Consider the following 22,667-nt stretch of genomic DNA (forward strand, 5'->3'; position numbering starts at 1 on the left):
CCGAAGGCAGACGCTTAACGACTGAGCCACCCAGGCGCCCCTAACTGGATCTTTTTTAAACTGTGAATGGGGAGAGTTCTTCATGTACTTCGGACACACCTGGCGGGGGAAATGGTTTGTAAGGACCACCTCCTGCCTTGTAGCTCAAGCTTTCATCCTTCTCACAGGATCTTTCACAAAGCATAAATAAATAAATTATTGGTCAGACAACATACTCTATATGATTTCAATCCCTAAATGTGTTGACGAGTTTTATGGCCCAGCCTACAATCCAGCTTGGTAAATGTCCTGTGGGAGCTTGAACAGAATGTGCATTCTGCTGCTGCTGGGTGAGCTGTTCCATTAATGTTGATTCAATTCTGGTTTTCTGTCTAGCTCTTCTATCAATTGTTGAAAGAGGTATATATTCATTTCAAACTGAAACTGAATTTTCTCATTCTCCTTTAAGGCTGTCAGTTCTCTCTTTTGTGGTTTGCAGCTCTGCTGTTAGGTGCATCCACATTTGGGATCTTTATGTTTTCCCTGTGGTTGACATTTGTAGCATTACTTAATGTCACTGGTGACTTTCTTTGCTATGAAGTCTACTGAAATGAACATAAACATTCTTGCTTTGTTTTTTTAAAATTTTTTAAAAAAGATCTTATTCATTTATTTGAGAGAGAACACACACATGGTGGGTGGCGGGGCAGAGAGGAGGGAGAAGCAAACACCCCACTGCGCAGGGAGTCTGATGCGGGCCTTGATCCCAGGACCCTGAGATCATGATCTGAGCTGAAGGCAGACGTTTAACTGACTGAGCCACCCCGGTGCCCCTTCTTGCTTTTTTTGATTAATGCTTGTATGGTATGTCTTCTTATTTTCAATCTAACTGCACTGTTATATTTGAAGACTTCCTTATATATTGCGTATAGCTGGTAATGTGTTTTTCTAAGTCTGCCAATCTCTATTAGTTGGTCTATTTAGAACCGTTTATATTTAGTGTAATTATTTTTTTTTCAAAATTCTATTTATTTGACAGAGAGAGCACAAACAGGGGGAGTGGTAAGCAGAGGGAGAGGGAGAAGCAGGATCCCCACTGAGCAGGCAGCCCGACGTGGGCCTTGATCTCAGGATCTTGACCTGAACCAAAGGCAGACGCTTAACTGACTGAGCCACCCAGGCGCCCCTATTATTTTTTAAAAGTAATCTCTACGCCCGAGGTGGAACCTGAACTCACAACCCGGCGATCAAGAGTCACATGCTCCCTCAAATGGGCCAGCCGGACCCCTCCCCCATTTAGTGTAATTACTGACGGTAAGCTTAAGCTTTCCCTCTTATTTTCTGCTTTCCACTTGTTCTGTTTTCCTTCTCTAGGCTCCCTGTGGGTTTCATGAACATATTTTAGAACTCCCATTTTTACTTCTGTAGTGTTTTTGTGTGAGTCTCCAGAACAGGCTGTTTGAGTGGCTGTACCAGGAAGTACCTCATACGCACATAACAACTTGCCTCCTGGTGTTGGCATTTGACCAGTTTGAGGGAAGCACAGAAACCTGACCTCCCTTCCCTCACTTTGCTCGTCCCTACTTTCAATTTTCTTTTTTTTCTTTAAAGATTTTATTTATTTGACAGAGAGAGACACAGCGAGAGAGGGAACACAAGCAGGGGGAGTAGGAGAGGGAGAAGCAGGCTTCCCGCTGAGCAGGGAGCCCGATGCGGGGCTCAATCCCAGGACCCTGGGACCATGACCTGAGCTGAAGGCAGACGCTTAACCATCTGAGCAACTCAGGTGCCCCTCTACTTTCAATTTCCTTAAATATTTCTTGCATATACACTGAGATGTTATAGTTTTTGTTACAACCATCAAATAATTTAGAAAATTCAAGGAGAAAAGTCCGCTGAATTTACCTATATTTTGACTCTTTTTGTTGTTGTTTCTTCTGTCCTGATGTCCCTACATTTCTTCTTTTGTCATTTTCTTTGTTTTAAGAATTTCCTCTACCTATTCTTTTAGAATTAGTCATGCTAACAATGAACTCTTTTAGTCTCCCTTCATTTAGGGATGTCTTGATTTTCCCTTCACCATGAAAGATATTTTGCTTGATACAGAGTTTTGGGTCGACAGTACTCCTCTTGTAGCATTCTGCCTTCTAGCCTCCAAAGTTTCTGACAAGAAATCCAATACTGTTCCAGTTGTTTTCCCCTGTAGGTTAGGGAGGCATACTCTCTCACTGCTTTCAGGATGTCTTCTTTGTCTTCAGCTTTCAGAAGTCTGACTACGCCATGTCTCAATGTGAATTGAGTTTTTGGGTTTGTCGGGTATGGGGTTCTCTCGGCTTCTTGAATCTGTAGGTGTACATGTATTGCCAAATTTAAGAAGTTTTCAGCCATTATTTCTGATTACTTTTTCAGTCCTGTCGTTCCTTCTCTTTATCCCAGAATTCAGTGACAGAATATTAAACTTCTGTTAATATCCCATAGATCCTTACGATTCTGTTCATTTTTTTCTGATTTTTAAAAAATCTCTTTTGTTCAGAATGGGTAATTTCTATTGTTCTAGCTTCCATTTCACAGACTCTTTCCTGTCCCTTCTATTCTGCCACTGTGCCCATCCACTGGGTTTTGTATTCTAGTCTTGTATTTATCAGTTTTAAAATTTTCATTTGATTCCTGATATCCACTTCTTAGCTGAGGCTTCCTATTTTCATTTGTTTCTTTTGTGTTTGTAATTGATCTGTGGAACATTTTTATTATGGCTGCTTTACATTCTGTCAGATAATTTTTTTTTTTTTTTTAAGTAGGCTCCATGCTGGGGAGCCAAATGTGGGGCTTGAACTCAAAATCCTGAGATCAAGACCTGACCTGCCGAGGTAGGATGAAAGCCCCAAGCTCACTGTGTGGGCTTCTCTGATACCATGAGGTGGTAGGGGCCTGAGGCTCCTGACAAAGGTCTAGGCTCCCCACTTGGTCTTTGCTAGTGGGGCCAGTTTCTTCTGTTGTGTTTGGCTGGAATAGAACAAATACTGTCTAGAAGTTTTCTGTCTTGCTAGGCTGCGCCTCTCCTGGTTCTCTGTCTACAGAGAGCAGGATTTTGTTGGAGCGTTTTTGTCTGCATTAGGCATTTCCAGGTTGCCGGCTTCTTCAGCTCCAAGTCTGGGATCTATGAGGCAAAAGGAAAAGCCAGCCCTTTTCCCTCCCCCATCACACCCAAGGTGTATGCTTGTACTTTGTGGGAAGAATAGGGAAGAGCATGTCTACTCCATCTTCCTGGAAGTGCAAGTCCAATCATTTACTTTTGTGGATTCATTTTGATGGCAATTAGAAAGAGAAAGTTATATGATTTTATTAATTCTCTTATAATAGTCTTAAAGACATTCATAGGTTTAACTAAAAAGCAAAGCACAAGCCATGGGATTAATTTACTCTTACCTTGCTCACTGCCATTTGTACAAATGTTAAGATTGACATATGCACAAGCAGGACCAGGCAGGGATGATCCTCTGGTGATTGTAATTTCCAGGTCAGAACCCTTTAACTAAGCACATGAGAGCATGGGACTGAGTTAAGTGTGGCACTGACCAGTGTCACCAACTAACATAGCAGCTACTTCTCACACCTAGAGCTCTGTAGGATTCCGCGAGCATATTCAATCTCATCACTAAAACAGTCAAAAGCTGTGACTTTTCACGTTTTTCTTTTCACCTTGTTCTTTTAAAAACATGCAGAACAGAAAATGAAACCATCTTGTAACTTGCCCCACTGAAAAGACTAACAGTGACATCCAGCCCCTGCCTGTCTGTACCATCTGTCCCTTCTATAGAAAGGAGGAATGAAAAAAAAAAAAAAAAAGAAAGAAGGAATGAGACAAGGAATACATGGCAGAGTCAGTGACTGATACAGAAAGGAACTCCTTCCCCTATTATAAACAACCTATTTCTGAATCATGGCCAGTATCTTCCATGTCCTGGTATCAGATTTTCATAGTTGCAACTAAAATGTGCCAACAAGAAATGAAACTGTAATTTTATGGAAAACCTACTACCATAAACGTCAACTGCTCTTCAAATCAACCGTTGTTTGCTTTGAACAGTCAGTCCCAGAATCTACGACATCAACTTCTCTAGTTTCAGGAAAAGCAGGCCCACATAGCCCCTGGTCTCCCGGCAACCCTTACGTACCTCCTGGCTACCTTTCCCAGGAGAACTGCTGTGAGAACAGCTCCACCTTCCCTCCCTCTCTTCTCTGGACACCCCTCCCCAAACCCACCCAGTACTTCAGGACTGAGGACTATGCCAGTCGCTACTGGGGGCAGAATATGAAGAGGTCACTCCACAAACAACGTAAAATCTAACCTTCCATCTCTTCGCAGTTCAACAAACCCAGAACTCACCTGCGTTTCTTCCTGAATAAGGACTTTATCTGACATTGGAACTGGATACGGTTTCAAGGGAGCCTTTATAGTGGCAAATATGAACTCTGTGTGGCTTTCGATAACATTATTCAGATACTTCCCTTCAGACTTTGCTTTATAATAAACTGTTATTTCATCAGTTGGAACCAGATTGCACTGAAAGTACATACAGAAAATTTAAAAAGGAAGCACATTGTTAATCAAAACGTATGGTGATGTTGAACAGGACTGATGACAGTCCTGTGCTGAATCATTATGGGAGCATACAGGCTCCTGCCCAATGCTCCTCTGAAACAAAGGAGTGACTGAGCAAAAACCCACTTACAAAACTCTGAACTGAGGTAGAGTTCACAAGCATTCCATTACCTGCTGAAAGTGGACTCCTGAGACCCAGAACTACAGGTCTCAGACTCCTGGCCTGAGGAGGGAGGGTGGGAGCCCCGCTCTGGTCAGTGTGAGGGAGCCTCTCCTCGGAGCCGGGGATGGGAGACCTTCCTTGGGTGGGGGAGCCTGTGCTTTGGTGGGAGGTGGGGAAGCCCCTCCTCGGGGTTGAGAGATGGGAGCTCCTGGCTCCCTCACCTGGTGGGGCAGGCAATAGGCTTGTGCCCCTGCCCTGGCTCCCAGCTCCCCAGTGAGGAAGAACCACCCCTCTGTCCAGATCCAACAATGTCTCCCTGAGCTAGGAGCCCTTCCTCAGACACCCACTGTCCTCTCTGATGACCTGCGCCAGTAAGGAGGGCTATCTATCCGGATGATTCTGTGGAAACCCTGGGGAACTGAAAGAGGTAGACTAGGGGGACAGGTTGGCTGAAAGCTCCTGGTCAGAGAAACAAAAGAGCCATGTCCAGCCTGGGGCAAATGAGTAGGGAGTGGAAGGGGGCCTACTTTTCCTGCAGAGCACAATGTGAACAGACCATAAACCATTACTCAATTACAGTGGTTTATATTACCTGCCTCTCCTGTCCTACTCAACAACCAAAAAACCAAACAACAACAACAAAAAACCACAAAACAGTTAGCTTGTTCTTAATGTGACAAACTGACCTTTTTGCGAAGTTTCTGGATGCGATTGATGACCTCCCGAGCCACTCCTTCATCCACCATTGACTGGTCGGGGGTGACGTCTAAGAGAACCAAAACCTGTAGGAATGAAGAGTGCATAGCACGACAATCAAACAAGGAGGAACAGTTATCTCAAACTCGGCACAATTGTACTTAAGTTAAATTCTGAGAAGTCTGTCATGTAGCACTAATTATTCTGAGCAAAGGAGATAAAATTAAGCTAGTTTCATTATGGTTCAGGTGCTTCTTCTTAAGGAGCTATTCCTTCCACTGGGACAGGTCCAGCGCCTCCTTTTCTTCTGCGGGGGCCACTCCCAGGATTAGGAGCGGTGAGCCTCCCGTGTAACTGCTCTTCGTCTGTGTGATGGGCAGTCACTGCCCTTGCAGGAAGTGGGGTCGGGGCCACACAGCCCCTCACACCGCCAATGAGCCCGCGAGGGCCCCAGAGCAGCCCATTGTTTTCTTCAGCCAGGAGCTGTTTCAACCCTTAGTCCGTCAGTGTGATTCAAGACACGGTTTCTGCAGGAGACCCCGACATGTTTGATAGGATTTAAGCTGTCATCTTCTTCCCGACTTCATCTACTTCCTCCGCCATCTGTCGTGAAGGACGTCGATGACGTAAAGATGCAGTGTTGCCGCTGGCACAGATGCAGTGAGGACGTGGTGTCACCGCCCAGACGGGGAGACACTTGTAAGTCAAGCACCAGCTGCATGGACGTTTCTTTCTTTCTTTTCTTAAAGATTTTATTTATTTGTCAGAGAGCGTGAGCACAAGCAGGGGCAGTGGCAGGGGAGAGAGGGAGAAGCAGGCCCCCCGCCAAGCAGGGAGCCCGAAGTGGGACTCGATCCCAGGACCCTGGGATCATGACCTGAGCTGAAGGCAGACGCTCAGCCGACTGAGCCACCCAGGCGCCCCAGCAGGAATGTTTCTGAGGCAATTTTATCAGAAACTTGCTCTACTTCATGAGGGCAGAACTGGAAATGGGTGGCGAGGCGGGGCAGGGCCACCCCAGCCCACAGTACATGAACCGTGTCAGCAATCTCAGAAGACCAGGACACTTCCTTCATTGACTTCCTCAGGCTGGCCGCCATCAGGGTGTGGGCTCTTCACGCCGTCTGCCCACATGGAGCTCAGCCTACATCTAATTCAAGCCACTGCAAAAGGCTTGAGGAGTTTGAGGAGGCTGGCCTTCCTCACATGGTACTCCCCACGCCCCGTGCACGTGGTTACGCACAAAGGAACTCCCACAAGCCCCCCACTCCCAACCTAGAGATCTTATGACCTGTCTGCCAGAAAAGTCTGGTCAAGAGCAAAGAGAGGGGGCACCTGGGTGGCTCAGTCGTTAAGCGTCTGCCTTCAGCTCAGGTCATGGTCCCAGGGTCCTGGGATCGAGCCCCGCATCGGGCTCCCTACTCGGCCAGGAGCCTGCTTCTCTCTCTCCCGCTCCCCCCGTTTGTGTTCTCTCTCGCTGTGTCTCTGTCAAATAAATAAAGAAAATCTTAAAAAAAAAAAAAAAAGCAAAGAGAGATGCTCTGATCCATCACGACAAAAAGCACTGACCCCAGAATCCAAAAGTGCTGCACATCCTCCTCCAGGATGTCCCTCCCCAACCTGACTCCACGCCAGGCTTCGGAAAGGAGCCCCTCTCTGTGCTCATTTCTACCAGATAACTTACCAAGCAGAAGAGTAAGAATTGGCTTACTTTTCTGTCTCTATGACTGGCTCATTCCTTGAAGGGTGGGGTTACGTCTTATTCATTTTTGTAGGACCCAACACTTATGACAGTTGCAAGCAGAGGTCACAAAATGTCTATTTACATATATGCTAAAGAAATGCGCATGTAGGGACGGGGTGCCTGGGTGGCTCAGTAGGTTAAGCATCTGCCTTTGGCTCAGGTCATGATCCCAGGGTCCTGGGATTGAGTCCCACATCAGGCTCCCTGCTCAGCAGGGAGTCTGCTTCTTCCTCCACCTCTCCCCACTGCTTGTGCTCTCTCTCAAGTAAATAAAATATTAAAAAAAAAAAAAAAAAGAAATGCGCATGTTAAGAGCATACAATGGAGTAATTTAATAAAGCCAATCTAAAATGAATATCTGGTTTATTGTACTCTGAGACCAGCTGTCAACACTCCGGAAAGGCACAGGCAAATTACCTTTTCCTCTTATGTTATCTTTTGGTAAAGAAACATTCTAGGGAAGAGAACAATACCTGGGCATCCGAGTGCGCTTCATACCGCGTCGTCCCTCCTGTCATCTGATCAAAGGTGTACATGAGGCGGATGTCCTCTTCATGCAGCTCATGGCCTTCTACAACAATGGTCCCTGTTGGAGAAGCAACTGCCACTGTGAGTCAGCCCCTCCGCATCCTCCTCTTCACAACTCCCAGCTACAGCACATTATGCCAATTTTCACAGCGTCAAGCTGCAGAGACTTCAAGAGGTCATGTCCTCCTGACTCATCCTTTATACTTCCCCATAGTGCCTTGAGGACAGTTAAACCACCACCGTCTCCCGTGTAAATGACTCCCCAGGTCCAAAGGCATGTGCATCCCCACCATAAACACAGAGCAGAGTGATGTACTGAAGACAGCAGGCTGCAGAGTCCAAGCGGACCCAGGCCCACCACTCACTGGCTGCAGGACCCCGGTGCTCCACTATCTGCTGAGCAGGGTGGGGCGAGGATGAAGTGAACAGGGTCAGGTTCTGGGCACCATCCTCCCACAGCAGGCAGAATGCATGAACGGGGGCGGGGGGGTGGGGTGGCGGATGGCCATGCCTGTTTTCAGGGACGCCTGCTGTGGACATCCACAATGATCTTCCTGGTGTCAGCACTGGGCTGTCATTTTGACTATGTCACTCTGTTCTGAAAATTATTTTGCTTCCCATTAGCGCAGAAATCCACTCAGAAAGTAGTTTAGAAGCTGTAGGCCTTCAGTTTCAAATAAGGATTATTTCAAGAATTTTTAAATATTTGGGCCATCTGTTGAAACAGCTTAGATTTGTGATTTGAAGTTGGATCAAAGATTTTGTTAATTTAACAAATCAAGTTAAGTTAGTAAGGATTCAACTTTTAGTTGCTAGGCTTCTTACATTTTATCAAAAATGTGAGGACTCTCAGGGACATTTCTCTCAGTTCCCCGTAAGCACTCATCCGATTTCTGAGTCCTTCCATCTCTCTTCATGACAGCTCTGTGCTTATGATTTTCAACTTCAGAGGGAACCCTACCAACCAAACACCCTGTGCCCCAAAGTGGATGCACAGAATCAGGCAGCCATACTAAGACCCCAGAGCTGAGAATTCCCGGGCACCTGGAAAGTCCCCCAAAGGAGAGGAGAGAGGGGCTAAGTCCCCTTTCCTAACCTCCTCCTATTGTCCTAGACTTTTCCTTCAGAGCACTTATCAAAACTACAACTGTTTCCACAAATCTTCAGTGTCGGCCAGTACCTCGAGGGTAAGGACAACGTCTGTCTCACTCATTTCTGGGATCCCAGGGCCAGCCAAACACAAGGGCTTTAGAAAGTATTTGCTGAATTAGTCCAAATCCAGTCTTGCCCAAATAAGGGACCAAACTATGAATTCTTCATGTCTTTGAGAAATCATGGTAAGTTCTGATCCAGTTCTCCCTCGAAGCAGCTCCAAACCTCATTGCTAAGTCCCTTTCTCAAAATCTACTTTAATCTTTTCTGTTGAATGTATTCTAGTCTTCATTCGGACACCTCCAAACACCATGTTTTTTCTCCACAAGCAACATCCAGTAACAATGAATTTGATACCAGGGGCTCTGTGCTCTCTTCTCACTAGGGTAGTTTCTAGGCTCCTATTAGCATGTGCAGAATTCAGTGCTAGCCGAAGGTCCACCCATCTGGTTCAGTCATTCTACCTAGAAATCTAGCCCAAAGGAATCGATTGCACAGAACATCTACATGTGAAAATGCTCACTGCTGGGGCGCCTGGGTGGCTCAGTCGTTAAGCGTCTGCCTTCAGCTCAGGTCATGGTCCCAGGGTCCTGGGATCGAGCCCCGCATCGGGCTCCCTGCTCGGCAGGAAGCCTGCTTCTCCCTCTCCCACTCCCCCTGCTCTCGCTATCTCTCTCTGTCAAATAAATAAAATCTTTTAAAAAAAAAACAGAAAGAAAATGCTCACTGCAATACTACTGACAATAGTGGAAAAACAGAAACAATGTGAAGAGCCAACAACAGGACTGGTTAAGAACACCATGAATCCCCATGAGGGAAAACCATCACAAGAGTCTGGAAATAGCACTTTACAGACTAATGACACACGTAAAGTAAAAATGCAAAATAAAAAAATGAATAAGATAAATATGAAATATAAAAATGTAAGTGTGAACAACACGACACTTATAACTGCAGTGTGATCTCCACGCTGAGAGCCTGGGACCGTCTGCACCAGGACTTTCACGCTGCCCGGCACCGGCACAGAGCGGGCACTCGGTCTGCGCTCAGTGGACGGGTGACGGCTCAGGGATCATTTGTAGTCCCTCCTTTACATTATCAGAATTATTTGTTATGTACTTCAGTGACAGGCCAGGGAAGCAGGAGCCCAGTTGTGAGGTGGCACCAGGAAGGGGCCACGGACGGTGCTGGCTGGGGCAGACACCCACCGCTGTCCTGGAAGCGCTCCAGCTCCTCACTGCTCAGCTGCTTGATGGACGTCATCACCGCCCTGAAGGCTCCCTTCAGGCGCTTCCCCAGGACCATGTGATCAGGCTCTGCCCTTAGGCGAATGCCATACTTGTCTTTATCTGTAGACAGCGTAACCTTTCGGACGTTCAATTCCTACAGTTGGTAGCCAAGATGAAACAAAAAGAGGGAGATGAAAACATGTGAGCCCCAAAACTTGCACATAAACGTTCAAACATTGGTCACAATAGTCAAAAAGTGGAACCACCCTAATGTCCATCAGCTTTGAAAGGATAAACAAAATGTGATCCATCCACACAACAGACTATTACTTAGCAAAATACAGGACTGAGGCACGGACACAGGCCATACCACGAACGGACCCTCGGTGCCACGTGAAGGGAGTCAGCCTCAAAAGACCACTTGCTGTTGGGTTCCATTTACGTGAAATGTCCAGAGCAGCCACACTCGTGGTTGCCAGGGCGTGGCGGGATCTTGAGGGCAAAAATGGCGTGTGAATGCTAACGGATACTGGGTTTCTTTTTGGGGTGATCAAAATGTTATAAAATTGTATTGGCTGTACAATTCTATAAATGACTTAAAAATTCTTCTTGTCCAGATCATTCAAGACAGTTGAGCAAAACTCAACTAAAGAAGATTCTAGACTTAGAGGGGCACCAGGGTGGCTCAGCTGAGCATCTGACTCTTGGTTTAGGCTTAGGTCATGATCTCAGGGTTGTGTGATGGAGCCCCACGTCAGGCTCCACACTCAGCGGGGAGTCGGCTTGAGATCCTCTCTCACCCCCTCTGTCCCGCCCCTTCCAAGTAAATAAAATCTTAGGAAAAAAAAAACACTGTCAGGTGAAAAAATCCAAGTTGCAGACTATAAACATGGTCCCCTCTAGTACAAACAAGGTCAATGGTGTGTGCACATCCAACAGCCTGGTGGGGACGCCCTAGTGAACATCCCCAGGCAGTGCTGGGTGGGTGGAAAGGGCTTCACTCAGCACCCAGTGCTGGAGTCTGAGCTGCTCATGACCAGTGCATGCCCACTTGTTACTTGATGATCTGAAGAAAGTTTTTTGGTTAATTATCAAAGAGTATTTGGAGAAGATAAGTGGATGAAGGTAGTGAGTGATCTAATCAAGGTAAAGAAATCCACCCATCTTGGAATTGCTTTTAAAGAATTACAGTGACATTGTAAAAAGGCAAAAGCGCACGCTGATTCTAAGCAAAGTGTAAGATTCTGTGGATGGTTAAGTACTTGGATGTGCCGACATACAAAAGGAAAAGGATACATGATACGCTCAAAGTGAACTTCACTGAAGAGTACTAGTCCTAACAACCTTCTTCAAGAAAGAAGTCTATTTGCACCCAAACAGTCAAACCAGCACTCTTACCTCAATGATGTACTTCTTCAAAGACTCGATCTCATCAAGAGCTTCTGGATCCTGATGGATAACCACAATTTCCTTCAAAGGATACTAGGAGGAAAGGGAAGGGACGGTTTACCAAAAAGCCAGCCCTTGAAACTGCAGCAAAGTAAAATGTGAAATGTTTCATCCGAATCTCAAGCTCCAGACTGATCAGGTTCAACCAGAACTAAGTCTTTCACACCCTTATTGCAGAAAAGAAAAAAAATTTTGCTACTGCTGGAAGCGCTCTCTTTTAAGACAACGCTCCAAAGGTGTAGCTCTCTGGGCCTGTCCATGCAAAAGACAAAAGAAGCATCAAACCTTTATGGGAATGGTTCTGCGGTCTCGAATCACTCGCCCAAGTTCGATCACAGACTGCATCCGGGACACTGCGCTCTCCGTGCTCTTGTCAATCAGCTCCTCCCTGACGGCAGACGTGGGGCTGAGAGGGACCCCAGGAAGGGGAGCCCATCCCAACGACAGGGGCACGGAGTGTGGAAGGAGCGGCCCCTCCGGCCCCTCTGCAGCCTGAGGAGCAGCTACCACATGAGCCCTCCTGGGCCCAGGCGAGGCTTCCACGTCATGGGATTCTTACCGAACATGGGGCAGCATGAGGTAGTGGATGCTGCGTGTGTCCTTGTCCTGGACAGCAACGGGGTCCATCAGCAGTTTTAGATTCTGGTACATCAATTCGGTGAGAAAAGGTGTATAGGGGGCCTGCATCAGGACAGAGGACATCATTAAGTGACCTCAGTCACAGGAAAAGAGCAGCTCCACGTGAGTGGACATGACCCTACTTTCTGAACCTGGTAGGATGGACACCGTGAGGCGCAGCAACAGCGGGAGAGCCAGAGCCCCGAAGCAACCCAGAGGACGTCTGTAATAAGAGCAGGAGCCCCGACCACGACCCAATGTCCCCACACCTCAGAAACCGCGTCAGGGAGCTGCGGAAATGCTTCCTAGGATGAAGGTGAGTGAGGTCAGACAAGAGGCACCAGGCACAAGGCAGGTCTTACTTGTGTGTTCAGGAGTGAACAGAGGGTTCACGACCTCAGGCTGGAGGAGCAGTGATAGGACACAGATGTTTAGTAAAACATCGTCTGTGACATATTTGTGTGGTTAGATATCCATTCAAAAACTTCCCTGTTCCGATGACAGGGACCCGCGTAAAGATGAGGTGTGTGCTCACAGGGAGCCGTGGCTCTGCTGTCTTGAGGCCAGCACCCTGACCCGAAGGGTGCCACCAGTGGTGGGCAGGAAGAACCCAGCTCTGGAAGCAAATGTTTCTTAGCCCTTCCTGACACAGATGAGCTAACAAGATTTCTGAAAAGGAACTAGGGAGTTAAAAGTTGTTTTAAAACTCTATTTTTTTTTTAAGATTTTATTTATTTGACAGAGAGAGACACAGCGAGAGAGGGAACACAAGCAGGGGGAGTGGGAGAGGGAGAAGCAGGCTTCCCGCGGAGCAGGGAGCCCGATGCGGGGCTCGATCCCAGGACCCTGGGACTACGACCTGAGCTGAAGGCAGACGCTTAACGACTGAGCCACCCAGGCGCCCCTCTTTCTCTTTCTATTTCTGGGGGGGACAAGTACAGCCTAGCTGCAGACGGAGGGCGCTGCAGCGCCAGGGCTAGAGTTCCAGCATCTTACCATCAGTCTGCACAGAGACAGCAGGACACTGAACAAGGTCTCCAGGGCCATAACGCAGTCTTCCACCCCGTTTTCACCCTGGTGAATAAGCAGCTCACATTACTTAGACTGTTAGAACCCAGCTGAATGAAGAGAGGTGACCCCCCCGAGGGTACACAGGGCACAGAGAGGACGGCGGAGCCAGGACAGGCGGCCACAGCACAGTGTCCGAGGTCGGGCAGGAGGCCGGCGCGGGCCCTGCTCTCCCCACCTCTGAGCCCAGGTGCCTGAGGACCTGGAGGCCGCACCTGCGACTCACATGCAACACACGTGAACGGTTACGAACAGAAAATTTAAACTACTTTTAGGTAAGATTTCTTATTCACAAAAAAAGTGGATACACTATATATTTCAGAAATAATGACACTAACTCACTGTAGGAAAAACACAAAGGTTATAAAAAAAGAGAAGTCAACCATAATGAAGTTACACAGAGACAGGTGCTGTAAACAGTGCAAAGTGAGCCCCTCTGCATGTGGGTGTGTTGTGTATGATCTATGTTAACAAAAATGAAATTACTGTTTTGTGAAGGGCGTTCATCATTCACACATTGGGAGGCAGGCTGGTGGGCAGTCGCATGGGCACCGTCATGGTCTATGCGCAGCCTCAGGGCCTAGGACGGGACTCAGCCCACATGCCCAACAGGTTGTCCATAAATAACTGACCCTCTAGAGGAAGAAGCGAGGAGGGTCCCACTTGAGGTCACAGCCATTCCTGGTGACATCTGCATGTATCTGCATGACTTCCTTTCGTGTTTTAAGAGAATCTGCTCAGTTCAGTCTTGTATGGCCCTGAGACTTTCCCTCCGACAGGACATGTCCTTAGCTGTCTTGAAAATATGCAAGCGGACTTCTAGAACTTACAGGTTCCTATCTATCAAATGGTGATAAATATAGTTGACTTACAGTGTAAAAAGGAGAAAAGAGAAAGAGCTTCAGAAACTGAGAGCACCTGAAAACATTCCTTTCTCTTCTGGCTGCACTCATGTTTCTCGACAGTCACCCTCCCACACTTCCGCCGGTCCCAACAGCAGCCTGCGTCCATGCACTCACCTTCAGCCTTCTGCGGTTCATCCTGACATACCAGTTGGTTAGGACATCCACAAACTTGACCAGGCGAGGCACCACCGTATAGAGCCTGTAAGCTGAAAGCAGATGATCAGGTCTAGGGTGCGGTGAGGGCTGGACGCAAGATAGAGCAAGCGGCCCTGCCACCCGAGGGCTGCCACGCTTGCTCAGGAGACAGGAAGAACCAAAGTGACACAACCCTGGTGGCATTCCCCGAAGATGAACGACATGGCCATCAGGGTGTCGAGGGGTGCACACAAATCACCCTGTGAGTGCGTACAAGCTCCCGTGGTCAATGAGAAAAACAGAAACCCCAGACCTGGGGTGGAGAGGCCACAGCTGCATGCCTGACCTCCTTCCACTGTGCTACCCTGAACCTCCACTAAGACACCCCAGACGCACAGACAGTTCTAACCAGGGGCTGAGGCACACCACAGGCCAGCACTTTCCAACCAGAGTGACTCTGCCCTGATGTCTGGAGAGACATTCCGGCTGGGGAACTGCTCAATAATGCAGAGCCCAGCAGCCCCCTCCAGAGAATGCCTGGCCCAAGCCGCCAGCAGAACGGGCTCCCCAGGAAAGGACAAAGGTGTGAGGGCTCCCGAGGAACTCCGAGGGCAAGCAGGGCGGTGAAGGTGCTCAGCCAGTCTTGTTTAAGGTGTGGGCCTATTTTTAGGATTTTCCCATTCACCTCCCTGTAACCGATACTCTCCGTTGCACAAAAACAAACACCAAAACCAAGAATAAGACCAACAAGTATAAAAAAATACAACTTATATTAATGAAAAGTGTTCAGTGACTGTTAAGAGGCCTCTGGTCCAAACTACCACGGTGAGAAGCTGCCAACGGCAGAGGGCGGCTCACAAAGACCAGAACTGAGGTGCCAACGGCCACTCACTCCCTGAGAGGCGACGTGGTGATCAGAGGCCTAGCCTGAAGGAAAGAGGTGATTTCTAGGGCTCACTACACCCCTCACCTTCTAGGAGGCCAGAGCTCCCTGTGCTCAGGTGTCGACCCTTGGAGGGCACACAGAACCCTCAGAGCGTGAGTGTGCTGTGCGTGGGAGCAACATCACGGCTGCCGGGCTCCCTGATGGGAACTGCAGACACTCCAGAGCTCAGAACACGATCCATGAGGGGCTGAGGGTACAAAGCCAGCAGGCCGTGGCACTGGAGTACCCAGAGCAGTCGGCCGTGGGAATAACCTCGGCCTGACCTCGTTTCCAGGGAGATGGACCCCAGCCGGCATGCTCAGGCCATGGCTCTGCTCTGCTGTCCGCAGGCCCATTTCCTACACTCCACATCACTCAGAAGGGACAGGGGGACAAGGACTGTGAGCAGGTGTCCTGGGGTGTGCGGTGAGCTCTGCCTCGCATGTTCATTTCCATCTTCACTTACGTCAATTTGTCCAGCAGCTTGTCCAACAGTCATGTGGTATTTCTGATACATATTTAACGGGTGGGGGCAGGCTTCAGGATGCCTGACAGCCTGGGGGAGTTTCCTGGACTCATCATCCTCTTGTGCCAAGTGCTGAGGCCATGTGCCTGCATGACCGCAGCGTGCTGGGGCAGGCTGGTTAACCTCGTCAGGGGACACGTAGGGGAGGAGTCTCTCCTCCCCCGCCCACCAACTCTGTCGGATCCATGCAGGTATCCTACTTTAGTAGTTTCTGGAATTTCTCACCCAGACTTATAGTTTGTTCTGTCTCCAGCCTCGAGGAAACCAACATAACCTATGTTTCCAACCTGTGTCTAAGACCCAATTCGTTGTTTTTAGGTAACAAATATGGGGAAAACATCCACCTCATTACTATTTTTCTGTATTTCCTAATTTTTCTAGACTAGACAGGGCCTACTTATTTAATAATTAAAGTAGACTAAAAAATGCACGCTAACAAGCACTCCTTGAGAACCTACTGTCTGCCAGCTACTCTCTGAGCACAATCTCTATTTGAGCCTTGTAACACCACCACCAGGCACTTTTCGGAGAAGGAAACTGAGGCCTAAGGACTTTGGGCAGCCCCTGCCAGAGGGAAGAGGTGGTGCAGGTGGGTTTGAACCGTGGAAGCCCACGTGGTGTCTGTGGCCAGCGGGGTGAGGCTGAGCCGACTCCCAGGCCTCAGAGCAGCATGTTTCTACAACAAGTCTTAACAAAATCATATTTGACGGGTAAAAGAAACAAGAATTTATCTACTGTTCTGTATCTCTCAAAATGTTTATAAAACTTCCTCTGTGTTTAAAAGAAACACAGGTAAGTATTGAAAGGGGAAATAGAGAAGAACTCTTATTCCAGGAAGATGACCCAAGAGAGTCATACCTGCCATTTCGGTCTCAAAGAACCCAACCAGCGACTGCATGCAGGACAGGATCCACCGGTCTGTGATGTTGGCACTTTCTTTAACTGTGTTCTCGTTGTAGAGGAATTCCATTTCTTCCTCCTGGGAAGTGACAATTACTAAAACATTCTGCATGCTTAGGAGAAATTACTGTACAGAAATGAACTCCTTACACCACTTAAGCTGAAAGGAGCCCACAACAGCAATCCACAAAACCCCAGACCCCACTGGCAATTTAAATTTCTGATTCTCAGCAATATTTTCCAAATAAGCTCTAAACTTGGGATATTAAGTCCTCAGTTAATTACGTTTTTGACTGCTCTAAACACAATTTAGGAAAAAATTATTCCTTTGTATCAAAAGTGATTATGAGTTGAGAAATATTCCAAAATCTTGTAAGTGTAGGGTTTAGTTACTTTACCCCTAACGAAGGAAAGCTAGTAAAGCTGGCTAGGACTGGACGATTATCTATAGACTGAACATGAGCACTAGAAATTAACGTCCCTCTGCTTAAATTGTCCATTCTAAATAGCATGCTCTGTCCCAGTCCCCTTTCCTTTGCAAAACCCTCCTCGGGCTGAAGGTCCACTCCACCTGCGCAGCGCCCCCCCTCCCCGCCCCCAGCAACACCTGGTTGGTAGGGCAGCAGCCGCGCTGACTCCGGCCCTGACCTCAGAGCCTGGTGGCCAGGAGGGCGTCTGACTCCTAAGCCCAGACGAGCCCCGCCCACTGTGCTCCGGAGTCCCCCAGCAGCAGGCCTGTGGGGACCGCCTGAGGCCCCCCGGCCCTAGCGGTGGCAAGAGCAAAGGCAGGAGCAACACCAGGACCTGGGGAGATTGCCTGCCCTCCTCAACGCACAGGGAGAAGCCCGAGTCAGAGGTGGCTGCAGGCCAAGAGCCAGCCTGAGTGCGACATTCACAGCTCAGGCCTCCTGCCCATTTCCAGAAAGGGTTAACGTTGCACGACAGTCACAGTAATGTACACAGTGATTCTACTGTAAGGCGTTGGACGTAAGAGATGAGGGGTATCGGGGTCTCACCCCAGAGGAAGCCCTGAGAGCAGAGTCAGGCATGTGGGTGTTCAGATGGTGCCCTGTCTTCCCTCCTAACAGCCCAGCAGAACGTCTCTCACTTTCAGAGTCTGGACCCTGATGCCTCAGTGAGCCCGGCAACAAGCAGCAGCCTTTACCAGGTGCTCCCACCCTGGGAGCCGTGGGCTCTTCACCCCGACCCCACCCCCAGCAGCCTTGGTTCCATGGGGTGGGGGGGCCAACCGGGGAATGAATGAACCTCCCACGCAGCTCTTCTGCGGGGGCAGCCCCAGTGTCCCGCCGAGGCTCTGTACCGACGCCCCCCCGGCCCAGGGCTCTGAGCCCCACCCACGGAGCTCCGTCCCTAGCAAACCCACCGACCCAGGTGACGGGACCCCGCCCCACACCTTCTGCAGCCTCAGGACGCTCTGGGTGAAGAAGCGGTAGGCGTTGTACCAAGGGAGGAGCACGTCCTTCAAGACGTCACGCACACCCTCCTCCTTAAATCGGAGATTTTCTGCCCTCACCACAGGGGAGTTGATCAGATACAATCTGGGTGAGGAAAAACAGTACGTGGAAAAGGAATATACAGATTAAAACAAGTATTCTTTCTGGACATGTTGACACTGCAAACACCCAACTTGGCATTTTTTTATACAAAAGGAGAGAATTATGAATACTCTTCTTATGGTCAATTTAAAACTGACAAAGCTCTGACTTTGTGCAAGAGACCCAGTGAATAATAAAGGGGAGACATAACCTCATACCAAAATATGGCCCTCAACCAACCTGGAAGCATGCCCCGTGCCAGTCAGTGCAGGCCTCGGGGTGGCGGGCCTCCTCCCCAGACAATACCCGCAGGCACAGGGATTCACAAAAGGAGTGGCCAGGAGTCCTCTGCCAGCACAGAGGGGCTCCCAGAGGGAAGAGGCCAGGGAGGTCGCTAGGCACCCTAAGGACAGTCCCCTCTACAAAGAATTATCTGGCTCACTTGTTAGCAGTGCCGAGGGGCAGGCTAACAGCTAACGGGGCAGCAGGACACCCCGTTAAGTGCTCCTAGGCAGCTGTGAACATGCTCGGGCTCAGCCCCTGGGTGTGGGTCTCCGTGTCTGCAGCAGGAGGATGCGGAATGAAACCGTTGTGGCTCCTTTCCACCCCAACACTTAATGGGCACGACGAGGACCAACGTTTCAAGCAGTGGCTCACATTTCCCTAAAAGCTTTTCAGGTTTCATTGTTATTTGCTCGAGCTTCAATAAATCTCAGATGGCTCTTTTGAGGAGTAAGCGCAGACATGAAATAAATGGCCAACAAGATGAAGAGCCAGGCAAGGGAATGAGGGAGAAACCCAGCAGCAGCCTGGGAGCAACACAGGTCCTGGTCCTCACAACACCTCTGGGCTTCCAAATGCTCATTACTGAGAAACCACCTTGTGGGTTCGGAGCCAACTCTACACCAATGTCCTGCCCCGTAGCAGAGACGTAGTTTGAGAAAGCTAACTATGAACCAAACGAAAGGAACACAATTAACAGAACAGCGAAGCTTACATAAAAAGGACATTAAAAACAGGGCACAGCACTGGCCTGTACCTGAGGGCGTCGGCACCGTATTTATGGATGATTGAAAGTGGATCCGGATAATTCTTTTTTCGTTTGCTCATTTTTTGACCATCACTTGAAAAACAAAAGGGAGATGCCAGTTAAATAAGTCACCATTACAGCCTAACTTTATATGCGGTTACAGGTTATCTGCAAATTAGAATACAGAAATGCAAGTGGGATAAGGGCATAACGATAGATTGTTAACACCTGTGAGCTTCTTGCTGCAGTCCACGGTGAGTCAGCGGAGAAGCTAAGAACACAGGGCTCAGCATTTATTCCAGAGAAATGAAAACTTGTACTGATGAAAAACCTGTAACGGAAGCTCCTAGCTCTATTCAGTCAGCAGCCAGCGGAAACAACCCCAGGTCCTTCAGCAGGTGAGGGGTCCAGCTGTGGTCACCCGCCCCATGCAGCACTGCTCAGCCATGGGGAAGAAGGGACTGAGGACACACCATCCTGAGCAATCTCCAGGATCCCACTGAGTGGAAAAGCCAGTCCCTGAGGGCCTAAGTGGTGTGATTCCATTCCCGTCACGTATTTGAAATGACAGTTACAGAGACGGGGAGCAGATTAGTGGTTGTCAGGGGCTGGGGGCGAGGGCGGAAGGATGGGGGGATTACAGAAGGACAACAGGGGGTCCTGGGACGTGGAAACAGTCCAGTACCTCGACTGTGCTGGTGGACAGGGACCTGTGCATGTAATGTGTGCGCAGCCGTACACCGCGGCACACGAGTACACATAAAGCGCGGCGTCGGAGGGGGCCTGGGCTGTGTTAGCAGCTGGCTGGGGTGGTGTAGCCCAGTTCTGAAAAACCTGACTTTCGGGGGAAACTGGGCAAAGCACACAAGGCTCTCTGTTACTGTTTCACAACTGCATTCAAATCTACAATTCAATAAAATTTTCACTTAAAAAACCCCCAAAAGCAGACTGCCGAGCCAGACTCCCTGGGTGTAAAACGTGAATTTACCATCACTTGCTGTGTGACTTTGACAAGTTGCTTAATTTTTCTATACCTCAAATTTCTCAAATGTCAAACTGAGGTAAGGAAAGGACCCATCTTGGGGCGCCTGGGTGGCTCAGCAGTTGGGCAACTGCCTTCAGCTCAGGTCATGATCCCAGGGTCCTGGGATCGAGTCTTGCGTCGGGCTCCCTGCTCAGCGGGGAGCCTGCTTCTCTCTCCCCCTTGCTCGTGCTCTCTCTCTCTCAAATAAAATCTTAAAAAAAAAAAGCAGGGGGGAGGACCCAGCTCAAACAGTTCTGGGGCTTTGATGGGGCTTTGATGAGAGAAGATGTATAATGTTCACAACACGGTATCAGGGGCCGTCCTCCCTCAGACAGGACATGAGGCAGGGTATCTGCATAAATGTTTTTTCTTATTTTATTAATTTGTGTTTTTTCTGTTATGACTATAGACAGTAGAAGAAAAAATAAGACTCCCCTATGATCCCTGAAACCTCTAGAACCCACAGCTTCCTCATGTTAAACAGAGGTTAACAAAAGTCTTCATTAAAGGACCAGGACACGCACCTGGTCCAGCCCTCCATGACAGATGTTGTCTTACTGCCCGCAGCATCACAGGATGCATGCCTCCCCTGCCCCCAGCTCCCCAACCTGCCCTTCTCCCTGGGGTAGGGGGTGTGTGCAGACCCACACTGGAGACAAGAAGTGAGCAGGACGGGGTGGGATGGAAAGGAAGAGCAGCGAGAAGTGTAACAGCAGACGAAGGAGAAGAGCAGGAACAAAGCTGGGGCGATCCTAAGTTCCTGTATTCACAAAGAATGGCTACATGCACCCGGACCATGGCTGCCAGACCAAAGGAAGCCAGGCACCGGGACTAGCCACGACCCAAGGACGTGCACCTGCCTTGCCAGGACGAGCCCGTTCACAATCACGTTCCTGAAAGGCGGCTGTCCAAAGAGAGCGGTGGCCAGCACCAGCAGGGTGTAAAACCTGTAAAAAACCCAGGAAGAAACAGCTCAGCAACAACAGAAAAGGAATCTAAGCATAGGGAAAAAAAAATCTGTGCTTACTTATTGGATGGAATTTCTATTTTAGATCAGTTACACTTCTTAATAATCACTTATAGCAAAGGTTCTTAATCCAATAACACATTAGAATCATTTGGGGCATGCTGAAAAATCACACAGGACCTACCACAAACCGATCAGGTTAGAAAAAATAAAATGTGGTTTACAGCGAATAAAGGCCTGGAGTGAGGTACTGACCCCAACAGTGGAGGATAGTACTGTTGTCCTCCCTGGGGGGGCAGCCGACAGCCACAAGGCAGAGGGGGGACAGTGCTGGGCGGCCTATCAGGACCTCCAGATACGCCAGGCTGCAAATCCAGAGACGTGTGTGCCTTTAGCACAAGGTCACATGGGACAGTCTGATGACAAAAGATAGACATTCTCACCCAAAAGTCAGAAGGCAGAGCACGTAGGAGCAAAAACATCTCTGCTCCGCATGCTGCTGACTGCTAGCTAGCTTGTTCCAAACTCTACCACGTCCCTGCAGCCACCCCAGTGAGTGAGGCTCTGCTATCATCTCCAAGCTGGTTTTGCATCCCCAGGACATGATGGGACATGGACTGACATCCCTTCCTCTGAAGGCAGGTCAGGGGGACCTGGCTGCGAGGACACGCAGCCCAAGCCTGAGGGAAGGGGAAGGAGGCGGCGAACACCTACAGATCCACGTCAGGACTGTTAATGGCTGGCAGACATCCCCAGGCCTCAGACAAACGACTTACTGGAGAGGCTTCTGGCCTTCCCTAAGAAGGTTTTGGACCTGTTCCTAAAGAAAAATGGATTGGACGCTGAGAAGAGCACCTTCTGGAACATTAAGGTTGGAATTCAATTTGTGACCTCCACTGCAAGTGTCAAAGCAATGACACCAACATTCCTTAAACACTTCTGCAGCATCACCACTAATCAAAGTGTCATTAGGGGGCGCCTGGGTGGCTCGGTTGGTGGGGCAACTGCCTTCGGCTCAGGTCATGGTCCTGGAGTCCCGGGATCGAGTCCCGCATCGGGCTCCCTGCTCAGCAGGGAGTCTGCTTCTCCCTCTGACCCTCCCCCTCTCATGCTGTCTCTCTCTCTCTCATTCTCTCTCTCACATAAATAAATAAAATCTTAAAAAAAAAACAAAGTGTAATTAGGATCTGGACGAGCCAACCTTTTCCTGCTTCAGAAGATGATGGCATGGCTTTAAACAGGCACCAGACAAAACCAATGCCGAAATCCTCCCCCGCCGTGGTTTGTCTTTTCCCCCAGTCCGGATTTTTAAACTGTTAATTTTATAAGGCTAGCCTTAACATCTGAGTACATTTCCAATCAACCCTTAAATTTGTAGCACCCAAACCATTATCTTGTATGTAAATACTCATTAAACATTTGAGTAAATGATTTAAAATAAACAAACTAAGCACATGTATTGTTTTGTAT

At 48.7% G+C, this 22,667-nt stretch overlaps 1 protein-coding gene across 4 annotated transcripts in view; it reads right to left on the reverse strand.

Annotated features, from left to right (window-relative positions):
- IARS1 (isoleucyl-tRNA synthetase 1) overlaps nucleotides 1-22,667 on the reverse strand; it is a 66,916-nt gene that overhangs the window by 9,161 nt on the left and 35,088 nt on the right. For all 4 annotated transcript variants that reach the window (XM_032397791.1, XM_032397792.1, XM_032397790.1 and 1 more), the window contains exons 17-30: nucleotides 21,091-21,177; nucleotides 19,216-19,299; nucleotides 18,035-18,179; nucleotides 16,579-16,699; nucleotides 14,249-14,340; nucleotides 13,158-13,235; nucleotides 12,103-12,224; nucleotides 11,829-11,931; nucleotides 11,493-11,576; nucleotides 10,074-10,248; nucleotides 7,659-7,771; nucleotides 5,432-5,527; nucleotides 4,367-4,543; nucleotides 3,406-3,511 (exon numbers count right to left, since the gene is read on the reverse strand). In XM_032397791.1, coding sequence (XP_032253682.1) covers nucleotides 3,406-3,511; nucleotides 4,367-4,543; nucleotides 5,432-5,527; nucleotides 7,659-7,771; nucleotides 10,074-10,248; nucleotides 11,493-11,576; nucleotides 11,829-11,931; nucleotides 12,103-12,224; nucleotides 13,158-13,235; nucleotides 14,249-14,340; nucleotides 16,579-16,699; nucleotides 18,035-18,179; nucleotides 19,216-19,299; nucleotides 21,091-21,177 — 1,583 coding nt within the window. The remainder of the gene's footprint in view (nucleotides 1-3,405; nucleotides 3,512-4,366; nucleotides 4,544-5,431; nucleotides 5,528-7,658; nucleotides 7,772-10,073; nucleotides 10,249-11,492; nucleotides 11,577-11,828; nucleotides 11,932-12,102; nucleotides 12,225-13,157; nucleotides 13,236-14,248; nucleotides 14,341-16,578; nucleotides 16,700-18,034; nucleotides 18,180-19,215; nucleotides 19,300-21,090; nucleotides 21,178-22,667) is intronic.

This window comes from Phoca vitulina, unplaced genomic scaffold (assembly GCF_004348235.1).
Source record: "Phoca vitulina isolate PV1807 unplaced genomic scaffold, GSC_HSeal_1.0 scaffold104, whole genome shotgun sequence".
NCBI classification, from domain to species: Eukaryota; Metazoa; Chordata; class Mammalia; order Carnivora; family Phocidae; genus Phoca; species Phoca vitulina.